The sequence below is a fragment of the Vigna angularis genome, chromosome 6 (assembly GCF_016808095.1).
Source record: "Vigna angularis cultivar LongXiaoDou No.4 chromosome 6, ASM1680809v1, whole genome shotgun sequence".
Lineage (NCBI taxonomy): Eukaryota > Viridiplantae > Streptophyta > Magnoliopsida > Fabales > Fabaceae > Vigna > Vigna angularis.
Genome location: NC_068975.1, coordinates 36,523,280 through 36,543,873, shown reverse-complemented (window position 1 = coordinate 36,543,873; position 20,594 = coordinate 36,523,280). Strand labels below are relative to the sequence as shown.

Below are 20,594 nucleotides of genomic sequence, written 5' to 3'. Positions count from 1 at the left end.
ATAATAGTCTTGATAAAAATTAATCTAGTTTGATTTTCGCATAATCCTTCATCCGTCCACGCAGAGAGAGAGATGGAGGAGAACACGGAGAAGGTGAAGGGTGAGGCGCTGCAGATAATCGAAGCCTTTGAGGTTCTGCCAAAGCTCGTGGTTTTCGATCTCGATTACACTCTCTGGCCTTTCTACTGGTTCATTCCTAGTTCCTACCCTCTTTTCCTTAACCTAATTTCATTTTTACTCTCTAATATATGAAATCAATCTTGTTGAAAATTCAGTGAGTGTCGATCGAAGCGTGAAATGCCCTCTGTCTATCCTCACGCCAAAGGCATATTGTTAGCGCTCAAAGAGAAAGGCATCGACGTTGCAATCGCCTCTCGCTCACCAACCGCTGACATAGCAACAGCTTTCCTCAACAAATTGGGCCTCTCCTCACTCTTCGTCGCACAGGTGAATTCTTGTGCTTATCTTGCTTTTTCAATTGAAATTTAACGCCGCATGCATTAGGGTTTTATTTCTCTTGTGAACTTTGGTTTGTTCAGGAAATATATTCCAGTTGGACACATAAAACAGATCATTTTCAGAGGATTCATTCGAGGACCGCTCTCCCCTTCAACTCCATGCTCTTTTTCGATGATGAGAATAGGAACATCCAATCGGTATTAATATAAACTCTCCCGTTTTCTTTTAAATTCATTTCGTCGTCGTCATCATCATCTCATCATCGTATATTATTGCCTTAGGTCTCTAAAATGGGAGTGACTAGCATTTTGGTTGGAGATGGGGTAAATCTTGGGTCGTTAAGGGAAGGTCTTATTCAATTCTCTCGAAACTGGAACGCTTCACAGAAGAACAAGCAGAAATGGCTTTCCAAGTACTCTAACAAGCCAGATACTTCCAACCCTGCTGCATGATTTTTTACATCCCATTGAGTTTTCTCTCTCAGGATTTTTACTCAGAACAGCACACTATTTTGTACCAATAGTTGCCCTTCAAATAAAATGAAGCAAACTGAGATTTTTAGTTGGAAAATTGTATGCAGATCTTAGCATCAGTGACATAGACTCGTATATGTCATGGGAAAACCTGGTATTTTCAACAGCTTTGTATAGTATTGAATGGGAATTCTGTGGATTTCATTCAGAAACGAATTATGAATTTGTAAGTATGTATTGTAGCCACTTAGCCGAAATCTTGGTTAGATGAAATTCCAGTTTGCAGAATTCGCCTTTTCTAGCCTTTCTTATCTTCTCGCCATGGATTTAAAAAAGTAGAGACTCTGTGCACTAAATACTACGCATGTTTGGTACTATTAAATTCATATAAAAACAGTGAATGCAATTGCGCATAATTTAACAAAGAATACAATAAATTAAATAGTCTTGACCGTATGGCCAAAGAATTGGAATGAATATTGCCAACACTGTTAAATAGTTCTTCTGACCACTCAATTGTTCCGAACCTCTAATAAAGAAACGTGTGGCAATTTTCTGAAAACATCAGAATACAGACTGATGTCGCGTTTTATCTTCCGCTCCTCTATATATGCTGCTAATGCCATGTGTAAGATGTTTGAAGTCCATACTTGCTAGTGAAACGGGTAAACGGCAAATACCTGCACCGTTCCACAGAAGTTCTCAGATTATTTGTCAATGGAGAAGTACAAAATAACACCCAATTGAACATGCCTTCATTACATTTCTATTCCTTATAGTTTGTTTGGCATGCAACTTTGGTTCTCAAGCTAATTGAATTCGTCTTGGCCGTTTATTGTTTTGAAATTTCGAATTCACTGACTATAATATCAAATTTTACCATGATCTCTTTAAATCCTTTATTTTTCTTCAAATTTTCACTACATTTCCAATTTCTAAATCTTTAACTTGTTTCGTCTTCTAAATTTATCACAGAACCCACAACTATTTCAATAAAAAATTAAAAGTTTTGGTGTTTTAGCTGCAAAACTAGTGACGAAAGGAGTAAATTAACTTTTTCATTTAACAACAAAAACTTGAACCAAAACTAAGAAAACTGAAAATGTAATTAAACCTTAAAATATCATTCTTTAGCTATTAGCTATGGACTTACTAAACAAAATAGCACCAACTTTTTCCATGATCAATAATGGGGAACTTTTTGCTGGCTCAAGAATTCACATGGCAAATATAGTTAATCCTGCTCAAAATGCCTGCAGCCAAATTGCCACCATTTTCAACTTATCTTACATCTTCTCTATAGATAGTTTGGGGGGGGCAATTTGCATGCATGTGCATTTAATGTCATAAAGAACTAAACATGCCAATGCGAAGAGGAAAATATTTCTGAAATTGAATACCTTTTTGTCTTTTTTGTCAGCAAGATCACAGAATCTTCTTCTGGTCTACATATTCAGGCTATTAACCTCTCTCAATGGCGATCGTCCATCAAAAATTTCTTCAGGTTTTTTGGTTGTGGGAGTAATATGAAGACCATTGGTACCATCTCTAGCAGACTCGTGTGACTTATCACAAACTACTGAACCCATTGCTGTTTCATTTTCACCTTCAGAAGTATTCAACAAATTGCCCAGCATCTCCACTAATTGCGCATCCCGACAAGAAAACTCACCAATTTTGCCAAAGATGTCTTCAAAATGTGCCAACATATCTTCCCTATTTGTTGATAAGTTCATGATCTCTTGGAGCAAATTTCCGTTCTCAAGCTTGAGCTCTGCTATTACGCATTCCATGGTCTGCTGTTTATCCATCAACTTTTCATTTTCAAACTTCCTGGCATCCATTAATGCTCGAAGCTGCTCAGCTTCTTGTTTTAAATGGAAAAATGCTTCTTCTAATTTCACTATTCGGATGTTCTTTTCTTCAATTTCTAACATTGCCAGATATTCTGCATTTTTTAAGGCATCCCTGAGCAAACTGACCTCAACCCAGTTTTCCACTTGTTTTGAGAACGAAAAAGAGAGCGCATCTAACAAATCTTGCTCTGATGTCGTAGCTAGCTCCTGAAAGTGCTCTATAGTTCGTTCCTTCTCGTCTTTAATCTTCAAAAAAATCTCTTTTTCCTGTTTGAGGGTTTGCTCTGCTTCCAGCTGTGCATGAATTGCAACTTTTAATCTGTTTTCCGTGGATTCTTGTTTCAAGTAGGCGACGTCTATTTCTTTCTGTAGATCCTTTATGCAACATTCCTTATCCTCTACAATTTGGATAAGACCCTTTTTCTCCTGATTGCATCTTTCCACTTCCTTCATTTTCTCTGTATTGCAACTTTCCACTTCCTTCGTTTTCATTGCATTGCAACTTTCCAATAAACCAATCTGCAGTAGAAGGTCTTCAGTTTTTCTCTCCTGATCCTTGACAATACAGAGAAGGTTTTCATTGGCCTGCTTAAGGGCTTGTTCATTCTCCATTTTTGATTCCAGGGAAATTTCCATCTCTTTAATAGTTCCCTGAATTTCTTCATAGGAAACTTTAAGGGTTGCAGTCGCAGACTCCCTATCCTGTACCTCATAATCTAATCGAGATATTTCATCATTTTTACAGGTTATTTCAAGTTCCAGCTTTTCCAGAGCCTCAAAAGCAGCACTTCTTTCATAATGTAGTGTATATTCCATCTGCATTAGTTGCTCTAACAACACGAGCTCACCCTCAGATGATTCCTCAAGCTTTTTCTTGTATTGTTCAAGCTCTTCCACCAGCCGAGAAGGTTGTAGTGCCATACTTTTCGGAGAATTTTCTTCCAGTTTCAATTGCTCTGTAGAAATTAGAATCCTATTTTCATTCCCTTTGACACCAAATGTTGCTTTCTCAGAGTCTGCACTGAATGATTTGGAGTAAGCCTCAACAAGTTCTGATTTAAAGATCAAAAGTCCCATATGATTCTCTTCGACGGTACAATAGCAATTTTCCAATTTCATCTGAAGCTTCCGTATTTCCTGTTCTTTATTGGTCAGTACAGACTTATATGTAACAATATCTGCTTCCATCTTTGTCAATTGATCACGCCATTGAGATTCTTTAGACTTGAGAATTGACGCACAGCTTTTATGCACATCTTCCAACCGTCTAAGCTTGTTACGGAGCTTTGATGTCACAGAATTTGCGCCACCATTATTGATCTGAGCTTCCCTGAGTTCTTTAAGTAAATCTCCCAATTCCTTATTATCATGTTCAAGTTGAACAATTTTATGATCCAGTTCTCTCACCACCATCTCTTTCTCCCCTAATGAGTTTCTCAGCTGTGCTATCTCGTCATTCCTCAAAATGGTTGATTGTTGAATCTCTGAGTTCTTCTCCTCACACTGAGTATAAAAATTCTCAAAACTAGTCTTAAACTCGGATATTTCAGCCTCCAGGAGTTTTCTCTTGCTCTCTTCATGAGCCAATGCATGGTTACACATCTCCAAACGGGATTGCAACCCCTCCACATTTCTTGTCTGAGAATCCAACCTAACCTGCAAGGAAGACATTTCCTCGAGCAACGCAGATCTCTCCTTCTCCCACTCCTCCTTGCACAATCGGAACTCAACTTGAAGCTTTTCGTGAGCTTCCTCAAGATGCTTAAACTGTTCATTCCTCCATTTAATCTTATCTTGCATTCTTATATTCTCTTCCTCCAATTGCAGTATCACACCATCTCTCCCTTTCAGCATTGCACCATGCTGCACTTTTTCCTCTGCTTCGGAACACTTCTTCTCCGCGGCCAACAAGAATGCCCTAAGACTCAAAATTTCCTTACTATTGGCACAGGCATTCTGCTCCAGAGACTCATTTCTTACTCTTAATTCATCTAAAGCCAACACCAGCGATCTATTACTCTCCTCCAATTTGACCAACCTATCAGCAGAACTTGCTTGGATCCTTTTATTCTCCGAACTAAAACGCGCAACGTGTGCTTCCTTTTCATGCAAACTAGAGTTCAATTCTTCTAGAACTTTCTTCAGCTCATGGATCTCCTCAGACTTGAGATCAAGCTCGCGCGCCTGTTCCTCGACCCGCTTCCTGGATTCCTGAAATTTGAGAAATTCTTGGGCACGATCTTGCTTCAGACCCTCAAAGAGTTGACCTTTGAGTCGACATTCAGCCTTGAGCTTCTCCACCTCCGCTCTGGCATCATCCAACTCGGCGTACACATTTTCCATCCCTTTATCTCCCTTCCAACACAGATTTTAACTCACTGATAATATAATAAAGTACACAACACACGCATACAGTGTTAATTGGATTCAAGCATGCATTAAGCCCTACAATACACAGATCAAAATCAAACAAAGGTTGAACAATGGCGACTTTAGCGGATCTGATTGAAAAATCGTATTTTTAAAACGTAACAATAAATGAAAAACGAAGGTGCAATTAAGGGTAGATTAGGTTAAGAGTTTTACCTGACGCTGGGCGAGTGTGAGTTCTTCAGAAAGCAAACCAAAGAGCGTCGCTTCACTCATCAAACAGCGGCTGCGCCGGTAAGGTCCCGCTCTTTTTCGATTTTGAATTTATTCAAAATAAAGGCTCTTTTTATCTTTATTCAAAAAAAAATATTATTAAAAACTAAAAAGTTTAGTATTAATAACATGGAAAATTAAATTGAAATGTATAATATAATAAACATAAAAATATCAACAATTTTGTAATATTATTAATTAAAAATCAGCAGAAACTGTTAAAATTGTACTAAACAGTGTGAACGGATTTTTAAAAGAATATATATATTTCCATAGTCAAATATGTATCCATATAAAGCACATAGATTGATATGCTAACATTCTATTAAGCGGAAAAAAGATAAATACAAATTAACTTTCATTAGTTACGGGATGAATGTAGAATTGATATAATTACCAAAATAATAAAAATACTATTTATAACTAATGATAATATTCAATGACACTACATGTGATTTAAAACGTAATATTTAATGACTTGCATCATCGTATGAAAAGGAGCCCGGTCGTCATTAATAAATTTCAAAATAAATTAAGTATAAAATATTAAATAGTTTCTAAGAGAAATTTAAATTATTGTTGGCAAAGTTGTTTTAAATAATACCTACATTATCTCTTGTAGAGAGAGAATTCTAAAATAGATATTAAAATTTTAAAATCTCGTAAGTTTTTAATAGATGATATTCACATCCCATAAACTTTAATACGGTACCCACATTCCATAAACTTGTTAGTCTATAAGGTAAATTTTGTTTTGTAAAAAGTTAAAAAAGTATACGGTTATTTATTTATCATGATTTATTATGTATTTTATAAATGTAATTTATTATGTTCTTCCCAATTCGAATAAATAAAAAAATTTAAGCACCATTTTTTTTAAAATACTAACAAGATGTATCAAAATAATTGTGAAATTTTGATATAAGATGACCGTAAAATTTTTAACTTACTAAAATAAAATAAACATGTAAACTAACAAATGTGTTTTTTGTAAAAAAGATACTTGATTAAACATCCTTTTCTTTGGTGATAATTTATACTTTTCTATTAATAGATTCAAAAAATGTCAAATAATTCATATTTTTCTATATATCATCATTAAATCTTAATATAAAAAGTATTTGAAGAACAAATATTTTAATATAAAAAATTAAATAAATGAATATGAAATTATAACATTTGATTTATTAATTAATTATCATAAAATGAGGAACATGATTGTTACTTTATTAATAACATAAGAAATGTTATTATATATTTTAAAATCGTGTTAATTTTTTTCCATCCTGCAACGAGTTTCTCTAACCTCTCTATATTAGAGACTAATTCCACATGCAATACTATGATTATCATTAGTTAAACAAATTTTTATATACGACCAAGGGTCGAAAATAAATTGTTAGATACAATATGTACGTTTTTCTAGAATATCTTAGAAAACATAAAAGTGATCTCCTTATGGTTTTATATATTTTAAAATGTTATATTTTAAGACTTTAAACTTTAATATTTAATTTATTTTATTTATATTTTGTAAATATTGTATTTCAAAATAAAACAAAGAAAATAATATATGAAATATACAATCTCATTTTTATTAGTAAGTTTATATTTAATTTAATTTCGCAAGAGTTTATCTGAACATTGGTCATGAGGGGATCCTTTTGAATATTACTTCTACATGTTTACACAATAGGTCAATTCCCTTTAAAGAATGTAATTCATTTGTTTCATAGAATGAAAAAGCAATATAGTAGTAGCCAACAGCACTGCCATAAATTTTTAGGTTGTTGCCAGTGGAGGTTTGTTCAGTGCGAAATGAGACAATTTTCTGCACTACTTTCAAAAGCTTCAACCTATTGTGTAATAAGCAGTTGCTCAAGTTCTTCTCTACGGCGTTCCAACTCCTGTTAAGTGTTCATAGAAGCAAGTAAACTTCGGTTGATCTTTTAGTAAAAACTAAGAATTAAATGGAGATAAGAACGTTTCGAGAGATAATATATTATGAATTCTGTTAGTTACTACGAGCGAAAACCGAAGTCAAAGTTATGAATCTGTGCCCAATGTCCACGAAAGATGATGGAGAAATGGGGCAACGATACACAAGAAGAATGGTAGTATTGTAATCTGAAAACAATGTTGTTGACAACAAGAGGCAAACCTCTAGCTGAGGATTACTGAAATAACAAGTATGGTACATCTTGTAGATAGAATCTTTTAAAGAAAAGCAATAATAGTATGCATCCTAAAATCCTTGATTTCTTTTCTCTGTTCTTTAGCTCGTTAAGAGAACTACAAGTCAATTAATATCTTGATTTGAAACAATACGATTTGGAGCTCAAAAAATCAAGGGCTATTATTGGGTAAATAAAAAAAAGCTCATGGAAAAGGTTCCAGAATTTAAGTTTTCTCGTAGTGCAATGTTACGTTACCAAGGTATATAGGAAGGACTAGGATAACTTACGAACTTCTTTTAACAATTTATTGGTCTATATATATTTAAAATGGTGTAAAAAAGTTTTCAAAAAAAATTGTTATAAAAACCTTTTCCATTTAGGAAAGACAAAAACTGCTGATACACGGGATGCAATACAATATATGCCACGTTACCTCAAGATCCTTTTCTGCTTGCTCTCTGGATATCTCTTGCTTCTGCCGTACACGTTTCAGAAAACCAATGCAAAGAATTCCCTTCAAATGGTAATACAATGTAACAGAGATTCTTATTTAGAATTCTTAGAATATTGACTAGGGAAGCTCATATATAAATATCTATCTATCTACTTATATATATATATATATATATATATATATATATATATATATATATATATATATATATATATATATATATATAATCTAATCAAATATAACCTTGCACATATATACAATAGACATCAATTCGTTTAAATCATGTACAAACATCCGAGCATACACGACTACAGAGACCAGGTCATTTGACTAATTAGTTTGTTCTCTTCAAAAATCTTACCGACACGACGTAAATTACGCCACAAGCAAGAAGCATATAGCACGCTATGCTCTGAAGAACTATTAGCTCTTTTTTCTCCCCACTATAGTCAGGGAAGGCCCTAGTCATGACTGCAACACTGCAGAAACAGAAAAAACCCGACTAAGAAGCAATTTGTGCATTATAAATTTCGTAATACAAACAAACAAAATCTTGCAATTCTACGCCGTACACTACATGTATTGGACATTAACAACCGGCAGTAGTAGCAAAACCAATCATGCAATGCCTGAACTCAAAAACATCTACAAGCTAAACACTCAAGTATTCTCTAATTTTAGAAACTCCTGACTATGGTTTCAATTGATTTTTGTTCCACATATTATATTACCTTTCTCTTTTTCATGAGAGAGAATTAGTAACATTATGTATAATGTAGGTACTGAGAAAAAAAAAACAAGGATAATTGAATCCACACCAAAAAATAAGCATCAATGTTAAAGAGAAAACGTACAAAATGTGCAGCATACCCCTGGCAACCCAATACTCTATAACCTGTAAAGATGCATGGTATTAGATAGCAGGAAGTGATAACGGCAACATCAATTTTTCGCTCAGCATCTACGTTCCGATAATAAATTAGAAAAGAAGGAAACTACTAACTAATTAATTATTAACCTTCCAGAACTTGACGATGAAGCTCCATTCCGTCTCAGCCAGAACCCCGAAGCACGCTATGAAAACGGCGTAACACCGAAATATGCCATCGAATATCTGAAAGACAACACACGCAATGAAGACTGAACACGAAGCGAATGATATCAGATTTTAGAGAGAGAGATACATCAGATTGGTTCTTGAATGAACGAATTGCAGAGAGCACATTAACGGCGATGCAGAAAATGGAAGAGAGAATGACAAGGAAGCTGAAGCATCTGCAGAGTGACAAGAAAGGGTCTGGTCTGAATCTCTTTCTCAGCCTTCTCCTGCTCGAACTTGCAGTTAGTTGAGGCACGTTCTCTCTCTCACCTTCACCTTCTCTACGCATTTTCACTCTTCAATATCACAAACTTTGTCTCATCTAATGGCTTTATATAATTTCTTCATTCTGATTTTTTCAATTTCAATTCCAATTCCAACTTTGTATGTCACAGTTTGCTTCTCCATGGTGGGATTCTTCACCTGCCATTCAAGCCATACATCCTTTTAGCAACTTACACGTGTCCGCATGCAAACCCTTATTTAACCCCTTTAGAATTTTATATCATTATTATGTAACTAAGTATATTATTATTTTATTTTTAAAATTCATCGACATGTAATATTTTATTATTTAAATAACTTTTTAGAAATAATGGATGTCAACAAATTGTTTTTTGTTTAACTCGAATTTAGGTTACCTAATATTGTTTCACTCTGAAACTATTGGCCTATCGAATGTATGTGCATTGAGAATTAAACAAATCCTCAGCTCACTTCAATTTTAAAATTAAAAAAAATATACTTTTAGTATTTTAATATGTATATTTAATCAAATATAACAAATCAAATTTATATAATTAATAATTAAACATTACACATAATCTAAATTTTACATAACGAATTAAATAAATGAACATGTGACATCAATTCATTTTTCAATCATTTTCAACTTCATTTTTTTTTTAATTTAATATCACTATTGTCCATCTACATAAAATTTTATATATTTTTATATAATACATAAAAATCAAATAATTAAAGTTGTAATTGAATATTAATTTTCTAATTAAATGATTTTTTTCCCTTCCTCTATAGGTTAGATTAACCTACTACATCACAACTAGTTCAGCTTGAATGAACTGGTTTCAAATTTTAAACATTACAAAAAATATTTATTGTGTGGATTACTTTACACTATATTGTGAGTTAATTATAGTTAAAAATAATTAGTAAGTAAATCTTAAATCTATATAAAATAGATATCAAATATAATTTATTTTATATTTAAAGGAATGCTACCAAAAATTACTACCTCCTTTTATAACTATGGTTTCCATTATATTTAACTACTTTTTATAGTTATATTTCTAATGGCATTTTCATTAGTGTATAATAACAAATAATAAATAAAATAATGTTCAAGCATTTCTTTGCCTAACAAATCCGAATTGAATTCTTTTTTGGGGTTAAATTCGAAGGTAGGTTGACTTGTAAGTAAGGAACTAATGGTAAATTGGTAAAATTATCATAAAATTAATTAACTGTGATTACTTATATTTAATCAGGTTTGTTTAGCTTGCCTAACAAATAAACTTAAACTTGATTTTTTGTTTTACTATATCAATAAAAAAGTTAATATTATTATTTCCAACTCTCACAAGTGTATTAGATTTAGTACACTAGACAATCAAAAAATAAAAATAAAGATGAACAACCAATTTAATAAAAAGTTTGTAGCTTGATATTTATTATCGAAATGTATTCATAAAAACTTTTGAAATGTTATTAGTGTTGCATAATGGGTGGTTTTTACGTTTTTCATAGAAAAATATGCATCATATAATACCTTCAGTGTTCCTGCTGAAATTCAGAACAGCTATTCTAGATTTAAGTTGATTACGTTTCATCTTGCTAACAAAAATATTATTTATTGATGAAAACAAAATTTCCAATTATATTCTTCGTGGATTGAATTGTCCATCTAATATAGAAAAACATATTGGGAAATTTAAAGGCCGTAACGCGCGTTCAATACATGGATGGAGAATTTTGATTTTTAATAAAATTAAATGTACAAATTGATTTTAAAATACCGTGATATATATTTAAATGAATAGGTTTACTGTAAAGATAAATCAACAGTAACACTCAATATGATTGTTTTTATCCTCGTATATTAACAATTTTTTTTAACAATTTTTTTTAACAACTTTTTTATAATAACTTTTTTTTAACAAACTATATATTATTATTTTATTAACTCTTATATTTTAAACGTACCAATGAGAAGCCGTTACATAAATTATTGTTAAAAAAAATATTTTCCTTTTTATCCAACATAAATTTACTCTAAGATTAATTTTAGAACAATATTCAACATGAAGCTAAATATTTGAAAATATTTCAACATAATTTTGGAAAATGTAAACAGTTAATTAAACGTATAAGGTTTGCGAAAATTTAAGAAGAATATTTAAATATTACCGTAGTTCACTCAAAAAATCAATTCGCTTATTAAGATCTAGAATAATTTTAATACACGACCTTTTTAATCTCCTCAATTTTTGTTTGTCCAGTTCATTTTCATATTAAATTCATCGTATTCAATATTTAAATACTTACTATTTTAAAACATGTTAATTTTGAATTATTTTTTTATAATATTATTTTTCTATAAATATGAATGGGTATTATTTATTATAAGTATCAAAATGAGTTTTAACTGATGAGTCATCCTCACTTATCATAACGGTTAAATGTGATTGCTTTTTTAAATGTTAAAATACATTATGATTTGTTAACTCATAATACATCAAACATAACTCTTTATTATTTTTTACCTTTTTCATAATTTTTTATTAATAATTACTGAATTCAAAATTGATAATTTGATATTTTTTTAAATTTTAATTTTTTTAATAATATGTAAATAATTTTGATGTTTAATTAATTACTTTATTCATCAAATATTTTAATTTATTTTAATAATAGTGATGGCTAAAAAAAATAGGTCAACAGAAGTTGAGTGAGTCCATTTGTAATAGGTTAAATTGATTTATAAAATTTTGTAATAGTTGGAGAAGGAACATATTTACTTTTAGTAATTTAGATTCTTTCTTAATTTTTTTATTTTTATTTTTATGTTGTGTCTTCAAAATATATAATTATACATTGATTTTTATTCTAAAAAAAATATTATTTTTTTAATATACAAACATAAGATATTTTAAAGACTCAATAAAATGATAAAAACACAAAATAATAATTAATTCAATTACTAATAACCAATCCTTAGATTAACTTACTGTAACAACCTTACTATTTATTATACCTATTGAGTGACTATGTTTGATTATAAATAATAGTTACTAACTAAATTTAATACTATGATAATCATGTCATATAAATTTTCAAATTAAATCTTATGCCTAAATAAAATTATTACTTTTTAAACCTGTTTTTATAATATATAAAAGCATATCTTGCATATATATGTTTGATCTATTAAGTATTTTTAGGTTGTGAATCTAGTATCAAGATAAATAATTAATAAAGTGATTAAAAAAAGTATAATTAAAAGGAACAACATTGTTATAACGAAGTTAACAAAAAAAAAATCAAAACTGTTATAGAAATCAAAATCACATTAAAAATTAAATTTAATATGACATCAGTCACCTATACATAACATTATAATTATAACCAAATTAAAAGTTTGCTTTATATATTTATTTTTTATAAATTTCCCACTTTTAAGAACTAGATTCACGCCGCTTTAGTCTCTGACCAAGTTAAGGTGATGACACATCAAGGAACAATGTAACCGAAGTTGGTTCTTATCCCTTGCTGCAAAACCAACTGTTCCCGGCCATAGCGTGACCTTCACAGCTTTATATTCCTTCGTTTCCTCTCATAGTCACACTTCGCTCACTCAGCACACAGCACACTCACACTCACACATCCATCCATGGCTTCCATAACATCATCATCGTCTCCAACAACAACGCATTTCAACTTTCCAAACACCAAATTGTGTTCCTCTTTTCCCTCCTCATTATCTACACGCTTGCTTCCACTTCCTTCAATATCCTACGCGGTCTCCAATTCCCTCAACAAATTCAATTCCTACACCAATTCTCTGCGCTGTTCTGCCTCCATGGAAGACGCCGAATGGGATTGGGAACAATGGCGTCACCATTTCCACGAGATTGATGAACAGGAAAGTCTCCTGCACACTCTCAAGGTACACACTCACTATTATTCTACCTTGTACGGATTTTTACTGCCAATCTCCAGGTAAAAGGCTATTTTTGACGAAAGAAAGAATATGACAGGACATTAGTCTTCAAACGAATAAAATAAATTAAGCCTCTAAAAGGTGCAATTTGTCAATACTAGCAGATATTTAGAGTTTGAAAGAGAAGTCTCTGAAATAGTCAGAAATTTCAAGGATTTATTTGAAACTTCCTTACTCTTTCAAATATCAAAATGAAACATTCAAAGACTTCTTTAATTTTAGACCAAACATGACACTTTCAGGACCAAAGAGATGATTTATAGGAATTTGTTTGTTTGAACTTTTACTGATGCTGCTAATAAATGAGGATGACATGTTTTTGTGCTCAACGAAACAGTCTCGCTTCGGTGATGCTGTGAAATTTGAGGATTACGATGATGCGGCTGCGCTTAAGGTGGCCATTGCAGCTGTAGCTACCAATGACACTGTTGGAACGGTCATATCTAATCTAAATGTATGAATTTTCAGTCCTATTGCTTTTATTTATTCTGCTTTCTCTTTGCATTCCATTGGACTTTCTTTATTTTCCTTCCGAATATTTCAGAGGGCCATAGAGGAAGAGCGGTACAGTGATGCAGCTTTCTTAAGAGATGAAGCTGGCATCGGACTTGTGAGTTCTCATTTCAAGAATGTCTTTGTATATATTTTATGGAAAGGAATCTGAAATGCAACGTCAAAGAATGATCCTAGAATCTGTAATAATTGTAGCTGTATTTAAGTTGCTATCACATAGGTTGGAAAATTGTATGCGCTATCAAGGTGAGACTCTCCTTGCTATTTTATTTATAGCTCAAGGTGATACTCTCCTTGCTATTTTATTTATAGCTCATACTCGTGATTTGAACTGTTTTAGTTTAGTTAAATCTAAGGAGGTGGACCATATACTTGATTTTTGTAGAATGGAATAAGTTCTTGGTGTGGCACTTTTTGTTTTTCTTACCAGCCTGTAACGTGCTCTTATTTTGGAACATGTGCTCTTCACCTATTGATTATGTTTGAATTGATACAATGGTGTAGGAAAAAGTTTGAAACCCATTGTTTGGGATATTTTAAGCAATAAATTGAAATGGGAAATGATGGGAACCATAACCATTGTATGTCTCCCCTCTCCCTTACTTTTTGGTGGCCTGGTATGGTGGATTTGAAAATGGTACATCCCGTTAATCTCTTTTTTCAATTATCCAAAACTCTCCAATTTTTTTCGTGAATACCTATCATCCATAGTGATTGGTACTTGATGAGGGTTTCCCTAGTGCCAATGGGACTCGTGTTCGGCTTACAGTGGAGGGAGAGAAGATGGAAAATATAGGAGAGGGTTCAATCTCTCCCTGCATTCCTTAATGGTCTGAACTACTCTTTACGTTATTCTCTTCAAAGCATCCAAATATAACCGTGATACTGTAACATCTCTAGACTTGGTATCTTAGCAGTACGATATACTTTGACATCAATATCTTATGGCTATTGCAGGTGGGTTGGTGGGCTGGAATCTCGGAAGACACTAATGGTCCACACGGTCTAATTATTCGCATAACTCCAGAGCATGGAAGATACGTGGCAAGGAGTTATAGTCCTGGGTATTTTCTATTTCTTATGGTTCTTTCATGAAAGGGAAAAATTATTTTTGGGGAAAGAGATGCTACCTTAGAATTTAGATATGTATGCTAGAACTTCAATATTTTTATATGCGTTGGAAATCCCAATTGAATAGAGGTGGAATTGAACTATAGTGTATAACGGACTACTGATTTGGGCTTATTTGCTTACACACTTGTAAGTTTAATTCACTAGAAAGTAAAAGAATGGTTTGAAATTAAACATCTTTCTCTACCAGCCTGTTAACAAAACTTCTTGCATGATAGTGTGACAGGGGCAGAGTAAATGGAGAAGACAGACGAGCCTAGTCTTGAAGTGTACAATTGGTTTGCACTTACATATAAACAACACAGAAGATTCTAATGGAGTAATTTGGTTATAAGTCTAAGATAGAAATCATATTTCCGTACAACATAATTGTGACAGCGTTAAGTTGATTTGAATTTGACTTCAACTTCCACTTTATGAACTTGTGCCTTTTAGTAGTGTCGGTAAATTTATAATATATTTTTGTCCTTTGTTGCTGACCTTTGATCAACTTGATGACCGGGGTTTAACCTCACAATTCCTTCATCACCTTTAACCACTCAATCATATAATGGGGTATCTCTAAACTGTCTTTCGGTTCTTGAAACAATTATAGGGTAACGTACTTTGTATTATTGGGGGGTATCTAAGTAGTTTTAAATTGTGGGCAACCACTACACAGGTACGTTACTAGCAGCCTTGCCTCTTGATGACTAAAGAAGCAATTAATTCATTTACTTTGCCTGCAAATACCCGTCAAACTAACCAAATATAATCCATAGCAAGTTTTACTTGTGAGCATCTATTAGTGTGGTCTTTTTTTGTCATCTTTGTCATAATGGTGATGCCTTGAACTAGGTTGAGAAAGTTATCAAAGATTGAATGAAATACTTTAAAGGTAGACAACAATATTCTAGATGATAGAGATATAATTTTTTTATGAATTTCATGTTCCATAAGTTCATACCCTGGGTGCTTGGTGTGCTCCTTGTCCATATCTTATGGTGTTAATTTACTGTGGCAAATTTTTAAAGAAGGAAATCTTAGTAAAATTTTCTAAATTAGGTACAATATTCAATCAGTTATGTCAATAAGTGGTTACTCACCAACCATTTGAGTGTTCCCCAAAAAAAAATTGTTCCCAAGCCAGAGATACGTTTACTAAGGTTTTCTTGTGTTGCCTATTCTATAACAGAAAGTTCTATTATGTTGTATAAGATAATTTCTTTTTCATAACTTGATGTTGACCTTCACTGTAATTTTTCAGGCAACTTGCTACTTCTGCTGTTGGTGTTCCTCTATTTGAATTTTTTCTTATAAAGAATAAGAATGGTGAATTTAAGTCACAGGTATCTCTTCTAAACTAATCCCTTAATTTTTTGTTACTTTTCCTGGAATCATTCATTAGAACATAAGCAATTGGCATTCCTCTAAAAAATTTGAGTTCAATTACCTTATTTTATTTGCCAAACTAATTGCACTCAAAATGGATTGTTGTTGTTCACTGAACATTTTTGTAGCTGAGTATGGATGAGTGTGCTTACAATTATATTCTGTAGGCTGTTATAAAAGTTTCTTTCAATAATTTTGTTGGTAAATTATTTTTTATCATAAGCATTGTGATAGAGGAATCAGGGATTATATGCAACAATGGAATATATTGCTTATGACCCAAAAACTTCGTTCACTTCACAGTCCATACTATCTGAATTGTTCATGAAATCTTTTACACAAATATTTGTATTTCTATAAATTAATAACAGTCTAGAATAGCAACCAATGTGTTGGATTTAAAATAACACGATTCTCTTTGCATTGGGTTTTAGTTTAAAAAATATACTGACTTTGGCCAAACAAGCATGCTAGTTCATTTTGAGGTTCATATTGCTTGACTCTTAATTTTCAAATGGCAAATTTCACCAAATTTAAAAAAATTGTTTTTCATGGCAAATTAAGAGTGGGTTACACACATATGTAGGATTTTTGCTATAGTATTACTAATTCAAGTTAAGAGTGAAAACTTAGGCAACTTATATTTCTAGGTGTGGCCTATATTGGTCATGTTCCAGCTTGATTTGCTTGAGGATCAAAATTTAACTCAACCATGCATCAAAGTTTACAAATTTCAGAAACCTAACCAAGTGACAAGTGTTTATTTAAGAATTGCCTGAACCAATGCATGGTTTGATTTGGATTTAATTCGTATTTTGTTGCAAACTCAATAGTACCTTTGGTCTTATACATTCTTATGCTTTTCAGGCTGTGTATTTAAAGCAGAGAGGAGGTTCCGATAGTCCCCCAACAAAATCCACTAAAGCTTTGGATGCTGCTGAGAGAACGAGTTCTGTGGAGTCACCAGAAGATAAAAGTGAGCTATTTGTTGGGAGTCCTGAAGATCCGGAGGTTGTTGATGATAGGAATGATAGCTCTGATCCAACTGATGGAATGCCTGGATTTCAGAATATCCTGAAGGATACGATCCCTGGTGTAAAGAAGGTTTTGAAGTTTACAACTCCAGACAAAGTAGACAAGGATATAATATCTGAGGTGATTGAGCAGATAACTGAGGAAGAAGGGGATGAAGATGAAGATGAAGTACATTCTAACAAGGACAATGAAACAGAAACTCCAGAACTGAAAGATGTTGAGTCTGAAACTCATGATGAGAATGAATTAAGTTCTAGTCTGGAAGCTTTTGAACATGATGAACAAAATAAATTTGCAGTCAAGCCTGCCATTGGTGGTCTTGTCCAGAAACTTTCCAGCAGTTTTCCTACAAGAGAATTGCTTCGAGTTCCTGCAAAGCTGAAGACATCCGGACCAGATTCATTTTCGTTTACCATAAAAGAATTAGTCCATGAACAGGTTGGTCATGGCAAAGGGAAATGTTCACCAGATAAATCAACAAAAATTCAAGGCCAAGATAGAGGTGATAGTATTATGTATAATCTTTCTAAGTTCATTGGAAAGGGGAAAATACCCCCAAAGGTAGGTTAATGTTTACTATCTGATGATTGATATGATCTTATTCTGAGTAAAATATAAACCTGCAAATCGTAGTGTTTGCAAAGTTTGTCGAATTTGTTGAGTCTAGCTGAAAAATTGCTTATGTGATAGTGTTTTGCTTCAATCTTTTAGGTTCTCAAAGATGTGGAAGACTTAGTAAGACTTAATCTTAGCCGGCCTCAAAACCGTGAACTATTGTTTGGTTCAACTATGTTCAGTCGCATTGAAATACCAACTTCTTTAGATCCTTTGAATGGTGATATTTTAGAGAACTTGTTAATTTAGTATTTTTGAGGTGCTGAGATTGCCTGCTCAGTGTAAGATTTTAATCTGAGTGTATACTGAATATTAAATATTTTCACTTTCATCAGGTCTATACATTAGTGCACATGGGCTTTACTCATCTGAAGTAATTCAACTGAGATATAGATATGGCCATTGGCAAGAAGATGGTGAGAATAAAGAGTCTTCCAATCTTGAATTTTATCAGTATGTGGAAGCCTTGAAACTGACTGGGGATCCTTATGTACCAGCAGGCCAGGTAATACTCTAAATTTATTGGATAGATTTAATAAACGTAAAATTTTTTTGCCTCTATCCTTGACTATTTTATTATATTGGTTTCTTTGTAGCAATCTTAGACCCCACTACCCTCTCTTTTTTTTTTTGGAAAAAGGAATGTTGTATTGTATCTGAGTCGGAGAAGAGCTGCAAGTCTTGCTTTGATTTGTTTAAATTATTCTTGAAGAAATTGCAATTTCATGTATTTTATCTTTACATATATAGGTTTTCAGATTCTTGGAAGTAGGACGAGGCATTAACTTCTATCCTGCAAATTGACATGTTTAATACTTTTCAGATCAAAAAAGAGTGTGCTAGTCTGACTGTGGAGACAGACTTGCACGGTATCAGTCTGACTCTGAACACTGAAACGTGTGAAACTCCAGTTAATTAACAAATGAAAACTATTCAAATTTACCTCGTTTGACATTTCACAGTAGTAATTACAAATAAAAGCTATTCAAATAAAAAGTTACATACTTAATTTTAATATTATTAAACATTTTTCTAAATAAATAAACAAAATGTATTGCTAATTCAATTAATAAGTTTATTTAGGTAATTAGATACTTAAAAATCAATATATCGAGACAAACTCGAGTTGCATATGCCCGGTAAATATTTTTAAATTTTGATACCTTTGCACATTTTCATTCAGTTGCATGGTGAATTGATGACTTAGGTCACATGGGTTGTAGTGGTTGAACATAGAATCAAACAACATTACTGTAATTTAATTTGTAACAAGGTACGCTAGCCATTTTGTGGCTCTCAATCTATTGCGGGGATTTTTTCTGGAGTTTATTGCTGTAAGTTGGGTGTCTCATCGAGCTTAAATCAGTGTCGGGATTAAGTATTGAATTTATTCTTTTAGAAGTTTTTCCTCTGGGAATTAGCTTAATCAATGTTGTATTGGCCTAATCATTTCTTTGTTGCTGTATTAATCTGTGTTCACTTTTTTGTGCTACTTCTGTCAAAGTTTCATGTTTCTTTATCTTCTTAGGTAGCATTTCGAGCAAAAGTTGGAAAGAGGCATCGACTTCCTCTCAGTAAAATAATTCCCAAAGAGTTTGGATTGGTAGGCAGTGCATTTTCACTTGGTACCCCAATAGTTGTTACCAGTGTTTTCTCTATCCTTTTCCTAATCTTTTCATCACTAGTTCAGAGTGAAAAAATGATTATAATTGTTTTGCTTAATGTTCTGACATCTTTGGCATCACAGATTGCACGCTATGAAGGTCAGGGGAGGCTTGCGGAGCCAAAATTTCAAAATCCTAGATGGGTTGACGGTGAACTTGTGATACTAGACGGAAAGGTTCTTGTTCAATTTTGTCTAATTGCTTTATCCTGCTATTTTAACTCCGGTTAGAACTCATCCTTAATGTCTGTGATTGAAACTTGTATATTTGATTTGCAGTTCCTCAAAACAGGGCCTGTTGTTGGATTTGTGTACTGGGTCCCTGAACAACCTTTTTTGGCATTGTTCAGTCGGTTGAAGCTTCAAGGATAGGATTTTTTTTGTTCTACTTGTACATAATGTCAACTTGTAAATTCTTTCTATTGATTCTGGGTAAGTTGCCCACCTTTAAGATTTAATAAAGCATTTAGTAATGAAGATATGGTATTAATCTTCTGCTCAGAAAGGCACCTTTAAGATTTAATAAAGCATTTAGTAATGAAAATATGGTATTAATCTACTGATCAGAAAATTTATATATTTAATTTTCTTTTCTCAACAAGAAATTGTATTGTTGGAATGGTAAAATTTACTATTATGTGATTATCTTCTTGGGTGGAGCAAAAAGTCCTTTTATTTATAAAAGGACTTTTCTTCTCAGATAGGAAAATCATGATCGGATTAGTATAATAAAACTATGGAACTTGTGAGTAGTTTGTAGAAATTGAATGACTTTACTGTTTTATGTTTTATTAAATTAATTTAATATGCTCTAATCTTTTAATCCCAATTTTTTTACGCTTTCTCAGCCAGGTTTGTAATAGTG

The 20,594-nt window shown here is 32.5% G+C and overlaps 4 protein-coding genes across 5 annotated transcripts; 2 read left to right on the top strand and 2 right to left on the bottom strand.

The window, feature by feature from the left end:
• Positions 1–7: 7 nt before the first annotated feature.
• Positions 8–1,220, top strand: LOC108343418 (uncharacterized). The gene is made up of 4 exons (XM_017581691.1): positions 8–188; positions 276–447; positions 540–656; positions 741–1,220. The coding sequence occupies exons 1-4, from the start codon at positions 73–75 to the stop codon at positions 909–911; spliced, it is 576 nt and encodes a 191-aa protein (XP_017437180.1). The 5' UTR covers positions 8–72; the 3' UTR covers positions 912–1,220.
• A 10-nt stretch (positions 1,221–1,230) lies between these two features.
• LOC108343417 (uncharacterized protein At4g38062) lies at positions 1,231–5,463 on the bottom strand. Of its 2 annotated transcripts, none has more exons than XM_017581690.2 (3): positions 5,375–5,463; positions 2,333–5,233; positions 1,231–1,612 (listed from the first exon to the last, which is right to left on the bottom strand). In XM_017581690.2, exon 2 carries the CDS (start codon positions 5,129–5,131, stop codon positions 2,378–2,380), a length of 2,754 nt encoding a protein of 917 aa, XP_017437179.1. In that variant the 5' UTR covers positions 5,132–5,233; positions 5,375–5,463; the 3' UTR covers positions 1,231–1,612; positions 2,333–2,377. The 2 variants fall into 2 exon arrangements, with proteins under 2 accessions (XP_017437179.1, XP_017437177.1); XM_017581688.2 differs by having other exon boundaries at positions 2,333–5,166.
• A 1,572-nt stretch (positions 5,464–7,035) lies between these two features.
• Positions 7,036–9,509, bottom strand: LOC108342437 (uncharacterized). The gene is made up of 6 exons (XM_017580212.2): positions 9,247–9,509; positions 9,081–9,176; positions 8,917–8,957; positions 8,424–8,541; positions 8,042–8,122; positions 7,036–7,338 (listed from the first exon to the last, which is right to left on the bottom strand). Exons 1-6 carry the CDS (start codon positions 9,448–9,450, stop codon positions 7,288–7,290), a joined length of 591 nt encoding a protein of 196 aa, XP_017435701.1. The 5' UTR covers positions 9,451–9,509; the 3' UTR covers positions 7,036–7,287.
• Positions 9,510–12,890: 3,381 nt separating this feature from the next.
• LOC108341712 (protein EXECUTER 1, chloroplastic) lies at positions 12,891–20,206 on the top strand. The gene is made up of 11 exons (XM_017579358.2): positions 12,891–13,347; positions 13,739–13,855; positions 13,946–14,011; positions 14,872–14,978; positions 16,292–16,373; positions 17,284–18,012; positions 18,163–18,286; positions 18,402–18,571; positions 19,595–19,669; positions 19,814–19,906; positions 20,009–20,206. Exons 1-11 carry the CDS (start codon positions 13,072–13,074, stop codon positions 20,099–20,101), a joined length of 1,932 nt encoding a protein of 643 aa, XP_017434847.2. The 5' UTR covers positions 12,891–13,071; the 3' UTR covers positions 20,102–20,206.
• Positions 20,207–20,594: the final 388 nt, after the last annotated feature.

Bases quoted from the DNA above. Each gene is read 5' to 3' on its own strand.
- LOC108343417 (XM_017581690.2), bottom strand. From the start codon at position 5,131: ATGGAAAATGTGTACGCCGAGTTGGATGATGCCAGAGCGGAGGTGGAG.
- LOC108343418 (XM_017581691.1), top strand. From the start codon at position 73: ATGGAGGAGAACACGGAGAAGGTGAAGGGTGAGGCGCTGCAGATAATC. The intron at 189-275 runs GTTCATTCCTAG...TTGAAAATTCAG, and splicing joins ACTCTCTGGCCTTTCTACTG to TGAGTGTCGATCGAAGCGTG. The intron at 657-740 runs GTATTAATATAA...TTATTGCCTTAG, and splicing joins AGAATAGGAACATCCAATCG to GTCTCTAAAATGGGAGTGAC.
- LOC108342437 (XM_017580212.2), bottom strand. From the start codon at position 9,450: ATGCGTAGAGAAGGTGAAGGTGAGAGAGAGAACGTGCCTCAACTAACT. The intron at 9,177-9,246 runs GTATCTCTCTCT...GTTGTCTTTCAG, and splicing joins CATTCAAGAACCAATCTGAT to ATATTCGATGGCATATTTCG. The intron at 8,123-8,423 runs GTAAGATTTTTG...TACCATTTGAAG, and splicing joins GCGTAATTTACGTCGTGTCG to GGAATTCTTTGCATTGGTTT.
- LOC108341712 (XM_017579358.2), top strand. From the start codon at position 13,072: ATGGCTTCCATAACATCATCATCGTCTCCAACAACAACGCATTTCAAC. The intron at 18,013-18,162 runs GTAGGTTAATGT...TCAATCTTTTAG, and splicing joins AGGGGAAAATACCCCCAAAG to GTTCTCAAAGATGTGGAAGA. The intron at 18,572-19,594 runs GTAATACTCTAA...TTATCTTCTTAG, and splicing joins CTTATGTACCAGCAGGCCAG to GTAGCATTTCGAGCAAAAGT.